This window comes from Sarcophilus harrisii, chromosome 2 (genome assembly GCF_902635505.1).
Source record: "Sarcophilus harrisii chromosome 2, mSarHar1.11, whole genome shotgun sequence".
NCBI classification, from domain to species: Eukaryota; Metazoa; Chordata; class Mammalia; order Dasyuromorphia; family Dasyuridae; genus Sarcophilus; species Sarcophilus harrisii.
Genome location: NC_045427.1, coordinates 611,340,090 through 611,361,056, shown reverse-complemented (window position 1 = coordinate 611,361,056; position 20,967 = coordinate 611,340,090). Strand labels below are relative to the sequence as shown.

Here is a 20,967-nt window from a genome sequence, read left to right as displayed (position 1 = left end):
ATTCAGTATTTTGGTTTGATGCTTTGCTTGTTAGAATTTGATGAGAATGTTAAATGAATAATATTTTTAAAACTTTTTAAATAAAGTCACTGACTTGGTCTTGTCAACTTCTTGTCAATGTTATCTTTTCTTAAGAATGTGCAAGACATGGTTTCAGGCAGGCTATTCCCAAAGAAAGGTCTAGGACAATTTGATTATCATTCTCAGTCTTTATTTGGTTGCAGCCTTCTTGAGCTCATAGAATAAAGAAATCATTAGATATAAAGTTGTTTAGCAAAATTTAGATGTATATATAAATATCTGTAGATGTATGTATATATGTATATGCATATATATTAAAATATGTGTTCATATGACACACAAGGGGATTCAATTGACAATGAATTCTTTGGCCATGGCAGCCCAGGAAGCAAATAAAAATATTTACATACCATCACTTGTAGGGGATGAAGTGAAGGAGAATTCCTATGAAGTACTAGATAAAACCAAATTAAATCAATATATATTATGATCCATCCAGAAAAATAGCAATTGAAGGACCAAAAAACTACAGTCAAGATCATACAAGAGGTGGTAACTTCTGCTAAAAAACCAAAGGAAACTTGAAATACAATGTTACAACTAGCAAAAGAGATAGACTTACTATCAAGAATAATTCATCCTGAAAATCTGAGTGTCTTCCTATAGGTAAAAATATGAATCTGTAATGGAATAGAGGACTTTTAAGAATTTCTGATGAAAAGAGCAGAGCAGGAGCAATAACTTTGAAATATAATCCCCACGAGTACAGAGAACCCCAGAAAAGTACATTTATTTGAACAACAGGACAAAGCTATATTATGATATAATCAAAATATTCTAATGGGAGGAGAAGAAATAGTGTCCTTTCTGAACCTCAGTGTTTTTAAAGCATATTGAGGAAGTCATATAAGGGAAAAAAGAGATCCTGAGGATGTGTTAGTTTTGAGGGATTAAAAAAGGGTGAAAAAAAGGCTAAAGGAGGAATATGCTAGTATGGGGGGGGGGGTGGAGAAGGTACAACTTGGTACTTTTTGTAATTGAGATTTATGAGAAGAATGTACAAACAAGGAGCAAAGGGAGAGGAAGAGGGAATCCAATAAACCTCATTCTTATCTCAAGAGGACAAAGGAAACTTGAATACAAAAAGTACACACAGTTTAATGTAGAAATGCATCAAACTCAACAGGGAATCTATCTGAAATTGGGAGAAGGGGATCAGTTAAGAGGGAGGGAAGTCACAAACAAAATTGATTTCTAGAAGTGAGAATTCAAAGAATGGGAACAAAAAAAGAAAAGAACTATAATTTAAGGGATAGCTTAAATTTGCCTCTTAGATGGGAAAATTGTGTTTTATTAATTAAATGAAATATGATTGCATTACTGCAATGATAAAGGAGGTGATTTCAGAGAATCCAAAGTAGAATGAATTTTCATGGAGTGAAGTGAACAGATGCATTAAAACAATTCATACAAAAAGTGATTAAGGAAAATCAATTTTGAAATATGTAAGAAATTTATTCAAAGCACTGAATACTAGAGAACCCATGAAGAAGCATGATAACTACTTCCTGACACAGAAGTGATGGACACAAGTTGCAGAGTTATTTACTTTTGGACATGGCCAGTGTATGGATTCATATTTGATTGACAAAGATTATTTTTATAAAGTTTCCCCCCCCCTTTTTTTACTCTCCACTGATGGGGAGGGGACAACATGAGGAAGTGAGGTGGATAAGTAATAGTGATTTTTAAAAAGAAGACTACCATAACATTTAAAATATTGAGAAGAGAACAGAAAAAAGTTCAGAAGAAAGCAAAGACAAGCATAACAGTTGGGAAAATAATGTGTACCATTTATAACATACTTTATTTTTTAAAAAAAAGCAATGTGAAATAGATATTCATGGTTTCATACAGAAGCTTCTTTTGGTTTTCAGGTGTTTGTGTGGAAAGGTTCTTTTTTGGTATTTAAGTTCAAAATTTTTGGAAAAAATAAGAGATTCTAAGTAAAATATAATGAAACCAAACCATGACTTACGTTTCTTGGGAAAATCCTTTTAGCTGCAAGTTCAAAACTTTTTGTAAAGAGGAGCTACTTTTCATTCCTTTTAAACCTGAATATTATCTGAGAAGTAGATGGGAACATTGAAAATAAAGTTTCTGTATAGAACTGGAGAGGACACAAGTTCCATGGAACCTTCAGTTCTGTAGTTGATTTTAATGACATATAATTATGTTGTTGTGTGGTTCAGTTGTGTCCAAGTCTTCATAATCCCAAGTGGGGTTTTCTTAGCAAATATACTGGAGTGATTTACCATTTCCTTCTCCATCTTATTTTACAAATGAAAAAACTGAGGATTAAGTGATTTGCCCAGGGTCACTTAGCTAGTGTCTGAGGTTAGATTTGAACTCAGGAAGATAAGGCTTCTCTACTCCAGGTGCGGTACCCTATTCACCGCGCCACCTAGTGACCCCATCATGTAATTATATATTCCAGTATTAACAGTAAGCAAAAAAGAAGTCAGCACCATGGCCAGTGTTTGTGGCAAAGCTGAGAAAAGCTGGTCAGTTCAGCACTAAGGCTGCAGATAGCATAAGGACCACCACAGGAGGATGGCATTGTTCTAGGATGAGGGATGGATGTAGTTAGGGATGGATCACTAACTAGTGATATTAGTGGGGATGTCTAGGATCATAGACAGGGAAATGGAAGAGATTGTAGAGCCATATAATCCAATTCTTTTATTTTACAAATGAGAAAAGAAGAAATTGTGAGTTTCCCAACTTACCCAGTTGTAAGACTTAGCGGAGGAAAGGTAGTTATTGCTGTTGGTAGAATAAACTAAGTTGATGCCTTTAGATTGTTTGTACTGATCACAGAACAAGAACAATAATATTAGCTCAGGTGAGTCTACGAGAAGGGAGCTATTGCATTGTCTGTATTTCCTGAGAAAGATCTGTGTCTCTTGATGGGACACCACTGGGAACAGCATTTGACATCATCTTTAAATAGCGAAAAGTCATTCTATGATGAAATCTTTCAGAGATGGCTTTGGCCATATTTGTGATTCAATACTTGTTCTGAGATTCCATTCCAGTATCCCAATGACATCTTTTGGAAGACCTAACCCTAGTCTCCCCTTAAAAAAATAAGCCAATGACTGTATGTAGAATAGAATGAGGTACGGGATTGGAAAAAGAGTATTTAAGAGAATATTTTGAACTTTGTAGTCCTAAGTCTGAGTCCGACTTAGAATGGAGTTCTAGTCCATTCAGGTCAGAGGCTGTGACTGTATCCTGATTGCTATGGCATCTGATTCTGATGCACTAAGTGTGGGAAGATATCATGTATTTGAAGCACTGTCTCCTAGCTCCAACATCTTCCACCCCTTTTCAGCAGCACTGAAGCTGCAGCTGTGGGTTCCTGATGCAGGAGAATTTTCTACATCCGATACAGACCCAGACTCACCATCTGTGCTCTGATCAGCTTTATCATGACATTCTGTGTGCCCTTCTCTGATCATTGTGGGTTCTCCAACTAAATTTATGAGACTAAAGTGCATTAAGCTTTGTTTGAAGATGTCTGAGAGGAACCTCCCTACAGAATGTATGGATGTGCCCAATGGTACCTTAAAGAGAGGATGCAAAACTCCTGTTTAATTTCACATGACTGGGGCTACCTCCAAGATAATTTGCCTGTTGGGCTTCAAGATGATGAAATCTTAGAAAAGCTGCTCTGCTCTGTGACCTATAAAAAGCTGACAAGAATATGTGGGACTTTGGGGACTTTTGAAAAGAAGAATTGTGAAAGACAGTCTCTCCATTTTAAGCCAAAATCTGTCAGAAACAAAATTACTACTTCTTCAGGTGGCACACTGGTATATAGTGAAATGAACTTGCTTTCTGGGTCAGAAGAAACTTGAGTAACTGCACACAGTCCTCTCTCCTCCCAGTGTTAGAGGTGGCTTTTTGGGGCAGAGGCAAATGGGAGTTGCAATCTGAGAGGAGAGGTTATAGGGTTCAGGAGAAAAACATTCCAGGTAGCTAGAACATTAGGAGATTCCCTCTAAAGATAAGTGTGTGTGTGTGTGTGTGTGTGTGTGTATGTGTGTGTGTGTCCACTTGACTCAAGAAAGGAATTCTAGCCTTAGGAGCTGCTTCATCAATGACTCGAGTTTCTAGATTAGTTCTTGATCCAGACACCAGTTTTCCAAAGGGAAAGGATTTCTTCAATGGCATCTTAGAGAGGGAAGAAGGTTGGTGTTATTGCTCATGCAGCTGAAGGACTGGAGCCAAAGGGAACAGGGAGCAAAGGAGATTTGACTCTTTAAACCCCTCACCATTTCCAGACATTGCCAGAAGGTGGTATACATCTGATAGGAAGAGGATTGTATAGAAACTATGTGGAAATAAGGCCTCTGGTGTATTTTTAAAATCAAGAAATGATATTACAGTGTCCTCATCTGAAGTCCATAGTCCTATTTGAATCAAGAACCTAATCAGTCTTCCTTGAATGGAAAAATTCATCAATTCCAGAGAAGGATCTTGATTCTTTGAACCTAAAAAAACAAGTTAAGTCTTATTTGTGCTATTCAAACTATGAGGAGGAAAACTTTTTGTTTAATATGATTAGGACAGGTTTGTTGAGCTTTGACCAGATTCAAAGAGGAGTAATTATTTTAATTTTCTTTACTTTTTTTAGTTATCAAAAATGCATTTTCTCTCCCTTAAACTTTCTTTCCCCATTAAAAAGAAAAAGGAAATGAAAACCCTTATACCAAATATGCATATTCAACCAAATAAATTCTGCTCTTGCCATGTCCCCAAAAGTCTATGTCTTGTTCTGCTCCCTGATTCTATCACATCTCCGTAAAGAAGTAGGCAGCACACTTCATCATTGTTCCTCTGTAATTATGATAGATCATTGTGTAGGTCAGAGTTTTTAAGCCTTTCAAAATAGTTTTTCTTTTATAATGATGCTATTATTGTAAAGTTATTCTCTTGGTTCTGCTTACTTCAATCTGCATCAGCTCATACAAGTCTGCCCAAATTTTTCTAAAACTGTCCCTTTCATCATCACAGCACAATAGCCTATTACAATCCATATAATATAATTTCTCTAGTGTTTCCCTAAATAGTAGGCACTTCATTAGTTTCCAATTCTTTGCCACCATAGGGAGAGCTGATAAAATGTTTTTGTATTCCCTAGGTCCTTTTCCTCTTCTTACAAAAAAAAATTATGCATTCATTCCTTTATTCTTTCATTTGTTTGTTTAAGCTCTTGGGAAGGTATTTAGTTAAGTAGTGGAATTGCTGGATCTAAGGAAATACACAGTTTAGTAACATTTGAGGCATAGTTTCAAATTACTTTCCAATATGACTGGAACAAATTCAAGCTACACCAAGAGGACCCTAATGTCCCCATTATCTTTCACCCTCTCTAATACTTGTCATTTTCCTCTTTTGCTAAATTTTTTCCAGATCTGAGGAATGAGAAACCAAAGCTCAGAATTATTTTAATTTGTATTCTTTGATTTTTAGTGATTTGAAACATTCTTTTCTCATGGCTATTGATAATTTAGATTTCTTTAGAAAATTGCCAGTTCACATCCAAAGGGCAATAGTTCAAAGAGGGAGTAATTAGTTTTGAGAAGAAATTTTCTCCAAGGTTATTCATCAACATTACTATTGTTCTGTTTAAGTAAAACAAAACCCCAAACTTTGCTAAAGAATTTTGTCTTTGTTTCACAATTACTCTGAAATGTTGATTGAAAACTACTTAGGTCAAAGAAAATTCTTATTGGCCAAGAGAGCTCTGTTAATGTGAATTTCTCTCCAAGTAGAAAATCTGATGGAGGTGGCCAACACAAGAATTTGTTTTTCTTGACTCTGAATATTTGTTGAAAGAATTTTGTTTTTCTGTTTTTTCTTAAAGAGAGGAAGATGGAATGAAAAGAGAAAATAAACTTAGCTAATTGAAAAAAATTAAATAAAAAGAAATGCATAAATGTAATAAATTATCTCTGACAGATTTTGACTTAAAATGGAGAGTATAAAGTTTGTCTTCTACGCTTGTTCAAAATTTCCCCAAATAAGTTTAATTTTTTCATGGAATATAAACCATTGGGTAATTCTATGATCCCTAGGACTAGGGGAGCTATGCAAGGCTATGGGAGGGGCAGGGGGAAGATGACCAGAATGTCCAAGGATTATCCTAATGGTAATTTAGAACCTCATGTGTTTTTACTCAATCCATTTTCCATGCTCCTTACACTTTTGGCTGTGACCCAGTTTGGGATTTTTTAGCAAAAATACTGGAGTGGTTTCTCATTTAATTCTCCAGCTTTTTTTACATATGAGGAAACTGAGGCAGTTAGGGGTAAGTGATTTTCCAAGGGTATCTGAAGGGTCTGAAGCCAGATTTGAACTACGGAAGATGAGTCTGGATTGATCATAATTTGGATCTGACCCAAGCCTCTGAAGCTCCAGAATGTTACAGCTGTGTGTTTCCTGATGGAAACTTGCCATGAGAATGATGTGTCCCTACATTCCTTCTTCAGTGTGCCAAAAAGAAAGGAGGTGCCTAAAGGTAAAGATGTGTACCCACATGTTCTACTCTTCCCCTTCCTGCCTCCAACCCTGTGTCTGGAATCCTGGGCTGATTCTGTGAGGAGGTTTTTCAGGAAGGGCTTTGTCTTCATTTCTGATTGGGTTCTATAAGAAACTTGGTCTCTCTGCCCCAAGGGAAACCTAGAGTGGTGATTCAAATATCAATAGCTCAGGAAGGGTTCATTATATTAGCCTAAGTATTCTCATACATTAGCCCAAGTATTCTCATATATCATATTCTCATACATACACTTTCATACATGGCCAAAGTATTCTCTTCCTGAGTCCCAGTTTGCCATGGAAAGGTTGGGATGGATAAACTGGAGGGCATGGATCTCTGGAACACCAATCACAGGCTAAAAATAGATCAATGAGACTAAAAACACAAATGGCCCCCAGACCACTGCTGCCACACTCTCCTATTTGTTTGTAAGATGTAGGAAGAGCCAAAATGAAAACGAGTTGTAGTTACCTATAGCAGAGTGTTAAAAAGCAGCTAGAGTAAAAACAGATGTCCCTTGGAACACTGTGTCTGAAGAATTTGGAAAATTGTGAGTTGTGGTCCACAGATGTGGCGATGGAAGGCCTGGTGGGGAGGAGCAGCCCAAGACACTTTGAGTCATCCTGAGGCAGAGATGGCCCCTTCCTTTTGTCTCCTTCTCCCCTCCATCTCTTATCTCTCTGGGTTTTAACAAACCTGAAAGTGTAATCCCATGCTGGTTCCTTTCTCTCTTCCCTGCAGGCTATGTCCCCCTTGGTGGGGATGCCATTTTGGTGGCAATTTATCACTGAGAATTGGGTCAGAATCTCACATCAGGCACTTGCTAGTTTTGTAACCCTGAAAGTCCTTTAGTTTTCTCAGATTTTGTAAAATAAAAAAAAAAAAAGACCTCTTAGATTCTTTCCAGCTCTAAAGAACGTTGAACTGATCATCCCTATTAGACAATTTTCTCCCTATCACTTAAGGGAATTTGGGGGAAAATCATTAGGGGCTATTTAGGAGTTCTAGCGTTTGTTTGTTTACTCAAAAAATATTTTTTAATCAGTAAGTTCCTGTGCCAGAGCTTCTTCATCTGTAAAATGGGGGTAGTAATAACACCTCCCTCCCAAGATTGTCATGACAATCAAATGAGATAATTTTTAAAAGGCTTTGCAAATTTTAAATACTGGCTAGTATTATTACTAATATATGTTTATCGGACTGCATTGAAAGCTACCAGATGAACTGAAAGGGTGAGCTCCTTCCCTGCCCTCTTACATTGGGAATTCCAGGAACTCTGCCTCCCGCTTTTTCCTCTCTCTTGGTCCAAATACAAAAATTCATTTGCCCAGAAGCTGCAGAAGGGAAAAGGGGTGTAGGGAGTGCCATCCTAATGGTAATCACTGAGAGAAAGGAACAAATCATGAGGATTTGGGCATAAGGGAGCCCTGATGCCAGAGATTGGCTCAGGAGTCAGTGAAATCTAGGTCCTGAGGTGGGGTTCAGCTATGATTAGGAAACAATAAGAGGGAGCCAAAAATTATCTTCCCCACATTGGAGAAAAGGAGCAGGAATCTTGTGAAATTGGTACCTTAGTGAATCCCAGCCCTGAGAATGGATCCTTCCCACTGACATCTGGCTCTAGTTCCTTCACCCGTAGGCATCTTTCCCTGGAGGACATCTGTATCATCTCAGCTCCCTCTAATGGCTAAAATGTAGATTTCTTGTCCCTGATTTTTAAAACGTGGCCTCCTTTTGGACTGCTCCCCAAATTCAAGCTTTCACTCTCATAAGAACTCTATTCTCTATTTATTTAGAGAGAGGGGCTCCATAAGCTCAGTCAGGGGTGCAAGCTCACCTTACAAGTCTGCCCAATTTTCTGCTTCACACCATGACTCAGGTGCCCCCAAGAAAGTGATCTTCCACAACTTTATCACTAGTCTTATATTCTAAAAATGACTTGACCTGTTAACAGAAAGGCAGTGTGACTTACAGGATAGAGAGCTTTCTTGGAGCAGGGAACAGTGGAGTTTAAAGTCCTAACCATACTGGCTGGGTGACCCTGAGCCTATGTGGTCTCTTACTACCTGGAGGCCACAAAGACAAATTTACAGAGACCATGCTGACCTACATTGGTAAAGGGAACTTCCTCACCTGGGAGTTCCCTATCAGTGAAATCCCAGGTCCAGTCCTACCTTCCAGTAATACTCTATTCTACCACCAGAGTAAGAAGGTCATGGAATCTATATACACATTTACTCCTATATGTATGTAAAAAGACATGGTGCTCCTAGAGCATGACAATCTGTATCTCATTGGCTTCCTAGAACAGCAGTCTGGGCCACAGCAGCTTGACATTCTCTAGATTACAGTGGTCCTCAAAGTGTAGTCCAAAGAATTGTTGGAGTCTCTGAAACCCTTTCAAAGGGTCTACAAATTCAAAATTATTTTTTATTTCTAATATAGTAAATAACTATAAATATAACCCATGTGAACAAAAACTCTTTGAACAGATCCTCTATAGTTTTTTAACATGAAGATACTGGGAACAAAAGTTTGAGAACCACTGCTCTAGAATATAGGGAGAATATATAACATTACTCTAGCTGGTAAGCTAAGGGCCTGGTGTGGCCCATGGAATAAATATTGGATATCTATAGGATAAACTAAGGAAAAATAGATTCAATTTTTTTTCCATTTATTAAAAAACGGCTCAACCCCAATTGAGAGCCGTGATATATCCCATCATGACCTTACTATTCTCATAACATTACTCTAGCCAGCCCATAAAATACTGGATAGTTATAGGATATACTAAGGAAAAAGTAGATCCAATCTTTTTCCATTAAAAAATGGCTCAACCCCAGTTGATATCCCTGATATATCCCATCATGACATTACTATTCTCACAACTGAAGTTCCAAATATTTATGTCCTTTATTAATGACCCTTCAGACATGGTTTTGCTAATTATGACAAGCATTAGGGGACAAGAGCATATGAGATGGAAAATAAAGCAGTAGCTAGGGGCAGGAAACCAATAGCAGGAAAGAGTTTCTTACATGTTTGGGCCCTAAAAACACAAGCAACCAGTCCATTTTTGGTCTGATGAATTAATTCTTTATTATAGATTGAGACCAAATTCCTCTATGCATAAAGAATCTTTTTTTTTAACAAGTTGAGTAAATTCACCTGTTAAATATCAACTCTCAACTTTTCCCGCCCCTTCCATTCTGATTCCCCCATGCTTGATATCTATATCTCAGGGTCCATTTGTAAACAGTGAGGGCTACCAGTCTTCTGCAAGGCAGGTGGGAAGGGGAGACCCTAAAGGGGTCTCTATTCCCAGCTACCTGCCCAGTCAGAGCCTCCCCATCTCCCGCCCCAGCCGACTGTCCAGGACTTGGAGCTGCCTGAGGAAACCCGAGTTTGGGCAAATATCTCGGTGGGTTTGCACCGTCTGAATGGCCTCCACCAGGGTCATATTTTCACAGATCATGAGGTATGCCAGGACAAGTGTGGCAGACCGGCTGACTCCCATGGCACAGTGCACAAATATGCGGCCTGCAAGTAGAGACAAAAGACAAGTTTTGAACAAGCCAAAATCATACAAGAAATACAAGAGATGGATGCTCAGTTGATGTGGCCCCATTCAGATCCCCTAGAATTTAGAGACTAAAATGTCGACAAATGGCCCCATTCAGATCCCCTAGAAATTAGAGGCAAGAATGTTACTAAGGTGGGTAACTGGAACTTGGCTCCCAGTCCCTGAAATACAAAGGATGCTAATCCTGAATGTCAGTCAGGGACTACAAGTAGTCTTCATGTCCAGACTCCATTCCCTCTTCTTCCAAAGCTTTTAAGGAATTGGGGAAGCTCCCATCCTTCTGCTTGGGAAGGCTCAGGCCCTGAGAGAACTGGTCAGTGCTTACTAACGAGGACCTTTCTCCTTGCTCAATCCATCATCTCCAGAGATCTGGTGTCCAGTAAAGAGCAGAAATTGAGACTGCATGACTATGAATAGTCCCAACAACACATGGAACGCCCAAAAGTGGAAAGCTAAGGAGAAGAGCTCTGTCCAGAGTGGGTTGCAGTGGTCTGCTCCAATCGAGTTTAGTTGTTCTTGAGCAGGTATGGTTCTCTCAGGGTATGAATGGGCATCTCCAGGGTTAACCCTGGGGTAAAGTGAATTCTGATAGTCAGCTGAAGTCAGAAGCGGTGGTTTAAGGGGAAGAGATGGTTCTTTTATAGACAGAACCCAGAGAATTTCCTCACTGCAAAATGGTTAAGTTAGATAAAATGACCTCTGGGTTCCCTTCTAGCGTCAAATCTGAGATCTGGTGGAGGACAAAGACTTGTGACCATATCATACTGTTGTTCAGGTGTTCAGTTATGTCAGACTTTGTGACTCCACAGAGCACAACACATCAAATCCTCCTAGCCTTTATTTGACGTGAGTGCAAATTTATTTTCATTATTTCCATGATACCATCTATCCATCTCATCCTCTGCTACCCCTTTTTCCTTTTGCTTTCAATCTTTTCCAACATCAGGGTCTTTGCCAATGAATGCCACCTTCTCATTATATAGCCAAAGTATTTAAGCTGCAGGTTCAATATTTGACCTTACAGTGAATAGCCTGATTAATTGCCTTAAATATTGACTGATGCTGTCTTTGGGAGGGAGAGAAAAAAATTTAGAACACAGAGTTTTGCAAAGATGAATGTTTGTATGTATTCAGAAAAGTTCTATTTAAATTTGAAAAAAAAAAAACTATTGATTTGATCTCCTTGCTGTCCAAGAGACTCTCAAAAGTCTTCTTTAACACCACAATTAGAAAGTATCGGTAGTGTGAGGATCAGCTTTCCTTACAGTACAATTTTTACAGTCATACATTGCTTCTGGATAAACCATTGCTTTGACTAAATGGACCTTTTTCAGCAGGTTACTGTCTCTGCTTTTTAGTGTGCTGTTCAGATTTGCCTTTCAGGGAACAAGTGTCCTTTAATTTTATGATTTGCAGTCACATCTGCAAGGATCTTTGAGCCCAAGAATATAAAATCTGACACTGCTTCCATTTCTTCTCTTGCTGTTTGCCAGGAAGTTATGGGACCAGTGGCCAAGATCTTAAGGTTTTTGCATGCTAAGCTTCAAACCAGCTTTTTCACTCTGCTCTTTCCCTCTCATCAAGAGGCTTCTTAATTCCTCTTCACTTTCTGCCATCAGAATGGTATTATCTGTATATCTGAGATTGTAGATATTTCTACCAGCAACCTTAATTCCAGCTTCTGATTTATCTAGCCTATTTCACATGATGATGCAAATAAGTTAAATAAATAAAGTGAAAATATACATTCTTATTGTTCTTCTTTCCCAATCTTAAGCCAACATGTTGTTTATTTTGGGATCCAACTTTTGCTTCTTGACCTGCATTCAGGTTATCGTCCAGTACTCCCATCTCTGAGGACTTGACAGATTTTGTTGTGATCCATATAGTCAAAGGCTTTCGCGTTGTCAATGTAGCAGAAATAGAAGTTTTTTTCTGGATCTTCCTTGCTTTTTCCATAATCCAGTGAATGTTGACAGTTTGGTCTCCAATTCCTCAAACTCTTCAAAAACCAGCCTGTTCTTCTGGTAATTCTTGGTTCACATATTGCTTAAGTCTGGCTTGCAGAATCTTAATCAAAACCTTGTTGGTGGATGAAATAAGAACAGTTGTTCAGTAATTCTTTACCATTGCCCTTCTTTAGGATAGGGACACAAACAGATCTTTTCCAATCCCGTGGCCATTTTTATTTTCCAAATTTTCTGGCATATTGAATGCAGCATTTTAGCAGCAACATTTTTTAAGGGTTTTAAACGATTTGACTCCACTAGCCTTATTGTTAATGTTTCCTAAGACCCAGTTGACTTCATTCTCCAGGATGTACAGATCTAGATCAGTAAACATGATTTTTGGTAATAAATTCTTTTGTACGTTCTTGCCATCTCTTCTTCTATTAAATCCCTATCATTTTTAATTTGTCCATTTTTGCATGAAACTCTCCCTTGATATCTCAAATTATCTTGAAGAAATCTCTTCTCCTTCCATTCTATTGGTTCCCCCCCCCCATTTCTTTGCATTGTTCATTTAAGAAAAGTTTCTTATCTCTTCTTGTCTGCACAGCATAGCTCATGGTTTCGTTGAGCTGTGCAAGCCCCTCTACTATTACAAGGTAGTAAGTGAGGAAGTCGAGGTAGGGAGAGAGAACCGTATGATCTTGGGCAAACTGTCCTGACTCTAGTAGTCCAGGTTTAGAACTGAAGTCACCTCAGAAGTCATCTAGACCAATGCCCTCATTTTACAGATTAAGAAACTTAGACCCTGAAAACTTGAGTCATTTGAAATCTCACAAATAGTAAATGTCAGAAGTGGAATTTGAACTCTGAAAAATACAGAGTTTTTAATGGTTGTCCCATGTTGTTTCTGAAAAAATCCGGACAGCTGGCATTAAAAAAAATAATAAAATCCTGAAATTCAAATACAGATAATTAGTATTTTGCACCCCCCTCCCCATCCTTTTACCTTGGGGCTGCCCTTTTGTGAATGTATCCTTTTCTCTTTCAGCGTTGCTCTTGATGTCCATTATAACTTGATGGTCACTCGTGGGCAGATAGGTGCAGAGATATACAAAGTACATATCCTCCAACCTTGTAAGTAAGAAAGTCTGAACTTGTAAGGCTTGAGTTCAGACTTTCTACTTGCATGGGGCCGGGCAAGACAAGACAGTAAGCTATCCAGAAGGGATTTGAACCAGATGATTTAGGGGCCCATTCCAGCTCAGAGTCTATAATCCTCTCCCTAATCCTTCCCAAATGGTAGATTACAGAGTATTTGTGCTGTTCTGAGGTAGAGAAGAGAAGGGAGGGGAAGGTGGCTAAATCTCTGAGAAGGTTTCCCATTCACCTGGTCCTCTCAGAATGGACCCAGCTGGTTCTTCTGGAAATGTCTGACTCCTAATCTTGAGAGCCATTTGTCCAGTTGGCTCCTAGGTTCCTCCCTCAATTTCTTCTGCCCCTCTCTGAAACTTACCACCACAACCAGGAAAGAACGAGGAAGAGGAGGAGGAAGAAAAGGAAGAAGAGAAAAAAGAAAAGGAGAAAAAGAGGAGGAAGAGGAAAAGAAAAGGAATAAGAAGAATAGGAAGAAGGAGAGCAAGAAGGAGAGGAGGGAGCATCATCCCTGAAGTCAGGAGAACCTGAGTTCAAATCTGGCCTCGGACACTTAACATTTCCTGGCTGTGTGACCTTGGGCAACTCACTTAACTCCAACTACCTCAGCAAAAAAAAAAAAAAAAAAAAGGGGAGAGAAGGAGAAGAGAAAAAGGAATAAAAAAGAGAAAGAAAAAGAGGAAAAGAGGAAGAGGAGGAAAAGGAAGAGAAGGAGAGAAAAGAAGAGGTGTGTGTAAGATTAGTAAGAAGAAAAGGAGAAAGAAGAATAGGAAGAAGTGAAAGTAGGAGAGAGGAAGAAGAGGAGAAGAAAATAGAAAATAGTAGAAGAAAAGGAAAAGATGGTGAAGAGGAGTCAAAGGAATAAGAGAAGGAGAAGGAGGAGGAAAAATAGGAGATAGTGGAAGATAAGGAAGAGATGATTAAGAAGAGAAGGAAGAGGAGAAAGAGAAGAGGAAGAGGAGAAGAAAGAGAACAACTAGGAAGAGGAGAAAAAAGTAGACGATAGTGGAAGAAAAGGAAGAGATGATAAAGAGAAGAAGTTGAAGGGAAAATAAGAGGAGGAAGAGGAGAGGAAAAGGAGAAGGAAGATGAGGAGGAGGAAGTGGAAGAGGAAGAGGAAGAGGAGAAGAAAGGAGGAATGAGAGGAAGAAGTAGAAAAGGAAGAAGAGAGGAAGAGAGGAAGAGGAAGAGGAAGGGGAGGAGAAAGAGCAGGGAAGGAGGGGAAGGTTCACCTTGATTGCTGAGGGCAGTTCTTATATATCTCGCTGCAGGCAGGAAGTAAATGCTGAGGTCGAAGAAGGGGTTGTCGTCGGCCTCGATGCCATAGTATTCCACGGGCATCCCTCGGTAGAATTTGGCGCCCGTGTCGACGTGGAACCTGCCGGCAGCCACATTCACGATGTGGGTGATCCCCAGCTGACAAAGCTTACTCTTGTCCCGGGCTGCATATCTGGAGGGGCACAGAGAGGGAGAGACATGGGGTGGCTGTGGGCAGCGTGGCAGGTCTGGCAGGGGCCCGGGCAGAGAGTCCCGTGGAGGGCAGGCCGCTGGACCCCCGGGGGCACACCCCACCAGGGCTTTTAGCCTGACTCTGAACGGTTGCTGGCAAAGCAGCCAAGGGAGCAAGCATTATTTATGAGGGGGCCGGCTCCCTAACAATCTTTCAGGGAGACACGGCTATTGTGACCCCCATTTTACAGCAGGCAGAGGTTCCATGACTTGCCCAGAGCCACCCACCAGTAGGTGTCTGAGGCTGTCTCTGAGATCGGGTTTAGGGCTCTATTCACTAGGCCACCTAGCCACCCCTAGGTAAACCAGGTAAGTGCTCTGAGGCTCAGTTTCAGCACCTACAAAATGGGATGGGGACTAAAGCTGTGATTCCCTAGTAGGAGATAAGGAAATTCCTAACCACGCAGATTGCCACCTTCCCTTTGTCTTGGAGGGCTGCTTAGGGACTGTTACAGGTAACACACCTGGAGAATTCGCCCAAATGGTCTTTCTGAAGCTGGATACTTCTATATATAATATATATATTATAGACATCGAATATTATGTATATATAATAAAATAGAATATAATTATATATTAATAATAATATAATTTTATTCCACCATCCTGGAAATTCGGATTAAGCACGAGACCCTTCCCACTTGAAAATTCTGTAATTCTATAATTTTTTTATTATTATTGATAGGAATCATTACTTTCCTCTCTTGGGTGTTTTCCCTCATTCTTCCCTCTTCTACCAGGGAGCTGAGCCTTCCGGCCACATCTCAGGAGGAGACCCCTGCCCATCATGGCTTCCTCAGGAGTGTTGGGGAGCCATGTCCCCCACTTAATTCTCTCAGGTGTTTTCCCTCTCCTACCAGGGAGCTGAGCCTTCTGACCACGTCTGAGGAGGAAGCATCCCTGAGAAGACCCCTGACCACCACAGCTCCCCCTCCCCTCACGGGTAAGTTGGGGAAGGCTTACGCGTCTCCCAGGTAGAGGTTGGGCCAGACCTCATTGATGTGGCTCATTGAGGAAGCCCTTCGAATCCACAGCAGGCGCTGCAAGTAGGCCAAAGTGGGTGTCTGGTAGGGGACAAGATTCTGGGTGCTAACTCGGGTTGCCCCATGGATCTTGGGCCTCCGCAGGTCCTGTCTCTGCAGTGAATCCATCCTGGAAAACAGGGGAGGGCATCCCATTGCTGTCCTTGTGGTGTCCCTGGGTGAGGGAGGAGGGAAGGGGGAGGGAAGGGGGGAGGAGGAATGAGTCCCAGAATCCAGGAAAAGTGTCTCATGGCTTTTGTATCATTTTATAGAGGGAGGGAGAGACAACTGTCTCTCTTAACTGTGAAGGAATGAATGATAAGAGAAACATCTGTGCTCTCATCTAATCAACCACAGGAAGGAACTTGGGACTCTGGGGACTCTGGAAAGAAGGAGGGCTGGGAGGCCAAAGAATTGGGGAGAAAGGGTCAGCAGTTGCAAAGACAAGGCTGGAGCCCTGGTCCAGATCCCCCCTGCCGGCACTCAGCCACCCCCACAAGGAGCTGGGAGTGACCTGCAAAGGGCTCCCCGGTATCACGGTCTCTGGGGACTGGCTCTGCACTGAGACTCGGAAGACCATCATGTCTCAGGAGCTCCTCCAGGATGGAGGGGATCATTGAGGTCATCACCAAGGACCTTCCACCCTACAGAACCTCATAGCTTGCTCAGTGTCCCGTGGGGGTCTGGATTCTTAGAGTCCAGCTTCATAGCTGTGCTTTCTGGGGGTAAAGGACAATTTCTCTGGGTCTCCATTTTCATGTCCCCAGAATGAATGGATGCTGGGAGGTTGGTTAAGTGAACAGGGCTCTGAGGACTAAACGGTTGGACTAGGTTGATCTTTAAAACTCTCTCCCATTCTGTAATTCCACACCTCTGCCTTACCTGGATGCAGGGAGGGGCTGGGGTCTTGCCCAGTTCCTCCCCCACTGTCTTGCCTGGCTTAGCCATGAGAGAGAGAGGAGTCACAAGTGACCCCTGCAGGTTTTATGTCATCCCTTGCCCCCTACTCCTGAGGGCTCTGATTGTGTTTCAAGGAAAGCTAAATCTCCCCTCATTTTTCTCCTACACTGGCATCTTGCTACCTCCCAATGGAGGTCACTCAAGGTCTTATTAAACTGTGTCCCATTGGCTACAGAACTTAGCCACATATTTTTCTGGGGTCTAAGCAGCTTGAGCCAACCTCCTCTGGTTGTCCTAGAGTCCTTCTAGGGGGTGGGAGAAAACAATGCTGGCAAGAGAAAATATTGGTTTTTGTCTTTGGATTGCCCAGAGTGTGGCACATACTAAGTGCCTAATATTTACTGAATTGAATTGAACAAGTAATTGTCCTCCATATACTTCCCAGCAAAACCCAGTTCTCTTTCTTTAAAAAAAAAAAAAAAAATTATAATATTCTATTTTTTTCAATCACATATAGTTTTCAACATTTATCTCTGTAATTAGTTTTCTTACCCCCAACAAAATAAATAAGTCCCCCTCCCTAACCAATTTCCTTCTCCCAAATGCCCTAAGTGTCTGAGAGAAATGGACTAACTCAAACTGAGTTGTTTTCCCTTCGTTTCAGTTACTGAAAATGACCCACAGCATCCTGGAAATTAGGGTTAAGCATGAGACCCTTCCCTCTTGAATTTTTATTCTATGATTTTAAAATTGTTACTGTGATTATTATGGAATATATACTGTTCTCAGTTAATTGCTTGCTAACTGAACTTCAAAGGATTTTAAAAGGAAAACAGGCTATAATCTTCCTTTGTAACTTTTATTCCAGGGCCTGATTGTTCGGCTATTACCTCTCCTGATTAGGAGATAAGCAGGAATTGAGTTCAAGGGAACAATTTGGAAATTAAGAGTGGATGTAATTTGTTATTTATAGGAATGTGTGCCAGACATTCCCCAAGTAACTCTGCTGCTTCGAGAGAGGGATGATGCCTTAAGGCCATTGTTCAAAGCCTTTATGACAACAAGCTGACTGGTGGAGCAAGACTCAGGGAATAGGATGCGGGTTGGGAGAAAGGTGTCCAAAAGAAAATGATGTGATTTCACAATTTTTAACAAGAACCAATTTTACCTGGGCCAGGTGCATCACCACATGTTGGGTATAAGCCAGGCTGGAAGAACTCAGTAAACATGGAAGGCTCGCTGTCTCCTGAGCTTCTTTTCATAGGACATAGTGGATACAGTGCTTGCATGTATGTCTCTAGGTCCCAGGGACACCTGGCCTGGGTGTAGGGGGGAGGCGAGGGGATCCAAGTCCTTCTCACAATTTTCCCAAGTAGGGTTGGGGAATCAGTAATATTCTTGAGACACTCACAAGAGGCTGAAGCAGCTGAATCCTACGAACCTCAATGACTTCTACCTAGATCAGGGACAATAATGCCTTATACTATTCTGTCTACAAACTGGGCTATACCGGAGAGTGTGGCTGACGTAACCAGGTTCCTCTCCCAGCATCAGGAGTTCTTTGCTGACCCTGCCCCTGGGACTCCTGGTTAAAATGACCATTAACCCCCCCCCCCCGCCACATATCCTTCAGTTCCCCATTTAGACCCTCACCTCTTTGAAGAAAGGTTAGAGATAGCCTTAACTTTCCTCCCCTCCTCCTCTGCATTTCTGAATTAAACCCAGAACTATCATTCTGGGGTGGCAGGGCCTTCATAAGCACAAAAATGGAGATACTGGTTGTATTGTGTGGGTTACATAGAACAGGGCTTCTTAGACTTTTTCCCTTCGTGACTCCTTTTCACCTGAGAAATGTTTACATTACTGGGTTTATTGGTGTAAAAAAACAGGTCTAAAAATCAAACATATACTGATAATAAATTATAATTTCACAACACCATTCTGGGGTGGCAGGGCCTTGGTAAGGCAAAAATGGAGATACTGGCTGTATTGTGTGGGTTACATGGAACAGGGCTTCTTAGGCTTTTTCCACTCGTGACCCCTTTTCACTCAAGAAATTTATATATTGCCGGGTATATAGGTGTAAAAAACAGGTCTAAAAATCAAACATGTACTGATAATAAATCCTAATTTCACAACACCATTTTGGGGTGGCAGGGTCTTGGGAGGCGCAAAAATGGAGATATTGGCTATATGTAGGTGGGGTATATGTATATGTATTTGTATATAGAACAGGACTTCTTAAACTTTTTCCACTCTGACTCCTTTTCACTGGAGAAATTTTTATATTACCCAGGTATATAAAAAAGTCTACAAATTATATGTACTGGTAATAAATCATAATTTCACAACACCACATTCAGTTATGAGACTCCATATGGGGTGGCGAACCACAGTTTAAGAAGCTGGGATCTGGAGCCAGCTGTGTGAGGAAATCCCTGGAAACGAGCTTATACAATCGTGGGGTCATCTCCATCAGGGTCCGGTGTCCACCTGACTTTGGCCTCCCATTGTGCACACCATGATCGGGCCATGTGGGATGGAGGAGGTGCCTTCTTTCTCAGGTCACCCCCATATCCAGGGGTGTCCGTGGGGGACAGCGGAAGAGGGAATATTCTTCCCTTTGGTGGGGTAAGTATCAGCTTGAAAATCGACAGCAGGGGTGAAGAGACACGTACAGAACGTGAGGGACCTGTCCAAACTCTCACAGCCCGCTGGGGCCAGAAATAATTGTTGACCCAGAGCGTCGAACTCTTAGGAAACCCTAACTGTGGGCTTCTGCAGATTTCCCAGACTCCAATCGGGACTAAACTCAAGCCCGAGGAAGGACTGCCTGATGCTGGAGAAGGCCTCCAACTCTTCCCCAGTAATGGGCATCTTACCTATAGGTAACCCCACCTACCTAGAGCATGATCTAGGGCTTGAGTCTGGAGGCTCTGGGGGCCAGGGCAGTGCTGGACTCAACAGTAGGGATCGGAACAGGGGGCTGGGGTTCCATCCGAGAACACAGATGCTGTGAAGCGGCTAGAGTTCCAGCTGCTCTACCTGGAAGCCCCTGGGGGGAGGGGGTGGCCAGGTGGGGGGTCCTGGGCTACCCCTGCAGCTTCATCCAGCGGCTTCAGGCACTCACTGGCCCGGGGCAGCCAGCAGAGTAAAGGGGCCCCGGAGAAGGGGGGATAGGAGGGGGCAGTGAGTACGAGGGGGTAGCCGGGCCCCTGGGGCTGTTTCCTCCCTGATCCTGGAAGCTCTCGGCCCCAGCATCCAGACCCCCGGTCTTCCTGGTCCAGTTCCCACAGAAAGACCCGGTCCCGCCCAGCCCTTCCTCTGCCCTCCCTCTCTGGGCCTCCCAGAATCAAACGCAGGGTAAGACTACCCCCCCGTGGCCAAGCCCCGGCTCTGCAGCCCGACCGCCTGGAGGTGGACGAGCAGCCCCGAGATCCCGGACCCCAGAAGGCCTTTCAGCCATTACAGCCACCTTCCTGCCCCTGTAGCCTCCCCTGAGCCAACGCCTGGGCAGCTGCCCCTGCAGGAAGGACTTCTGAGCAAGAGGGCCTGGGCAGCTTTGGAATCTCACCAGAGAAACCATTTTAAGGAGTCAGAGGATCTGGGTTCAAAATGTAAACCGCGGAGCTTGGAGTAGATGGCTCCTGGTGTTACTGGTTCAAGATCCATAATTCTGGGCTCTATGGCTCTTTCAGCTCTACCTCAAGGGTCCTGTGGATCTTCTCAGGGACCCCTTGACCAGGGCTATTGTTTCTGCCTCAGCACCAGGGCAGGGGGGAGTGGGAGAAGGGATGAGGGTGTCAGGGGAATCCTTACTCTTTCAGGGGACACTCCCCCACACTCCCCCCACCCCCCATTGGGACTGAGGCCCTGGATTTCTGGGGACCATAAAGGACAGAGGCAGACCTCCTCACTTCTCTGAGGTGCCCGTCCCAGCTAAGACCTGGGCCAAGTCATTTCTCCTCGGATTTTTGTATGGGAGGAACTGGAAGGCAGGGATTTGTGCTTATAGGAATAATCCAGTGTCGCCCAGGGAAAGTATAAAATTATAAAGAGCTCTGAAAGGGAAAATTTATTCTAAGGTTCTTAACCTGGGATCTGGGAACTTTTTTTTAATAGTTCGATAAGTATTTAATCCTATGCATTTTATTTTATGCATTTAAAAACATTCTGAGGACTCCACGGACTTCAAGAGCTCCTGGCAAAGAAGTC

General features: G+C 42.0%; 1 protein-coding gene across 2 annotated transcripts; it reads right to left on the bottom strand.

Moving 5' to 3' along the window:
- Positions 1-9,707: 9,707 nt before the first annotated feature.
- On the bottom strand, positions 9,708-19,749 carry LOC100919713 (dual specificity protein phosphatase 13-like). 2 transcript variants are annotated; one of them, XM_012553836.3, is made up of 4 exons: positions 19,655-19,749; positions 15,794-16,027; positions 14,554-14,771; positions 9,708-10,174 (listed from the first exon to the last, which is right to left on the bottom strand). In XM_012553836.3, exons 2-4 carry the CDS (start codon positions 16,006-16,008, stop codon positions 9,972-9,974), a joined length of 636 nt encoding a protein of 211 aa, XP_012409290.2. In that variant the 5' UTR covers positions 16,009-16,027; positions 19,655-19,749; the 3' UTR covers positions 9,708-9,971. The 2 variants fall into 2 exon arrangements, with proteins under 2 accessions (XP_012409290.2, XP_031812283.1); XM_031956423.1 differs by having other exon boundaries at positions 15,794-15,982; positions 19,655-19,733.
- Positions 19,750-20,967: the final 1,218 nt, after the last annotated feature.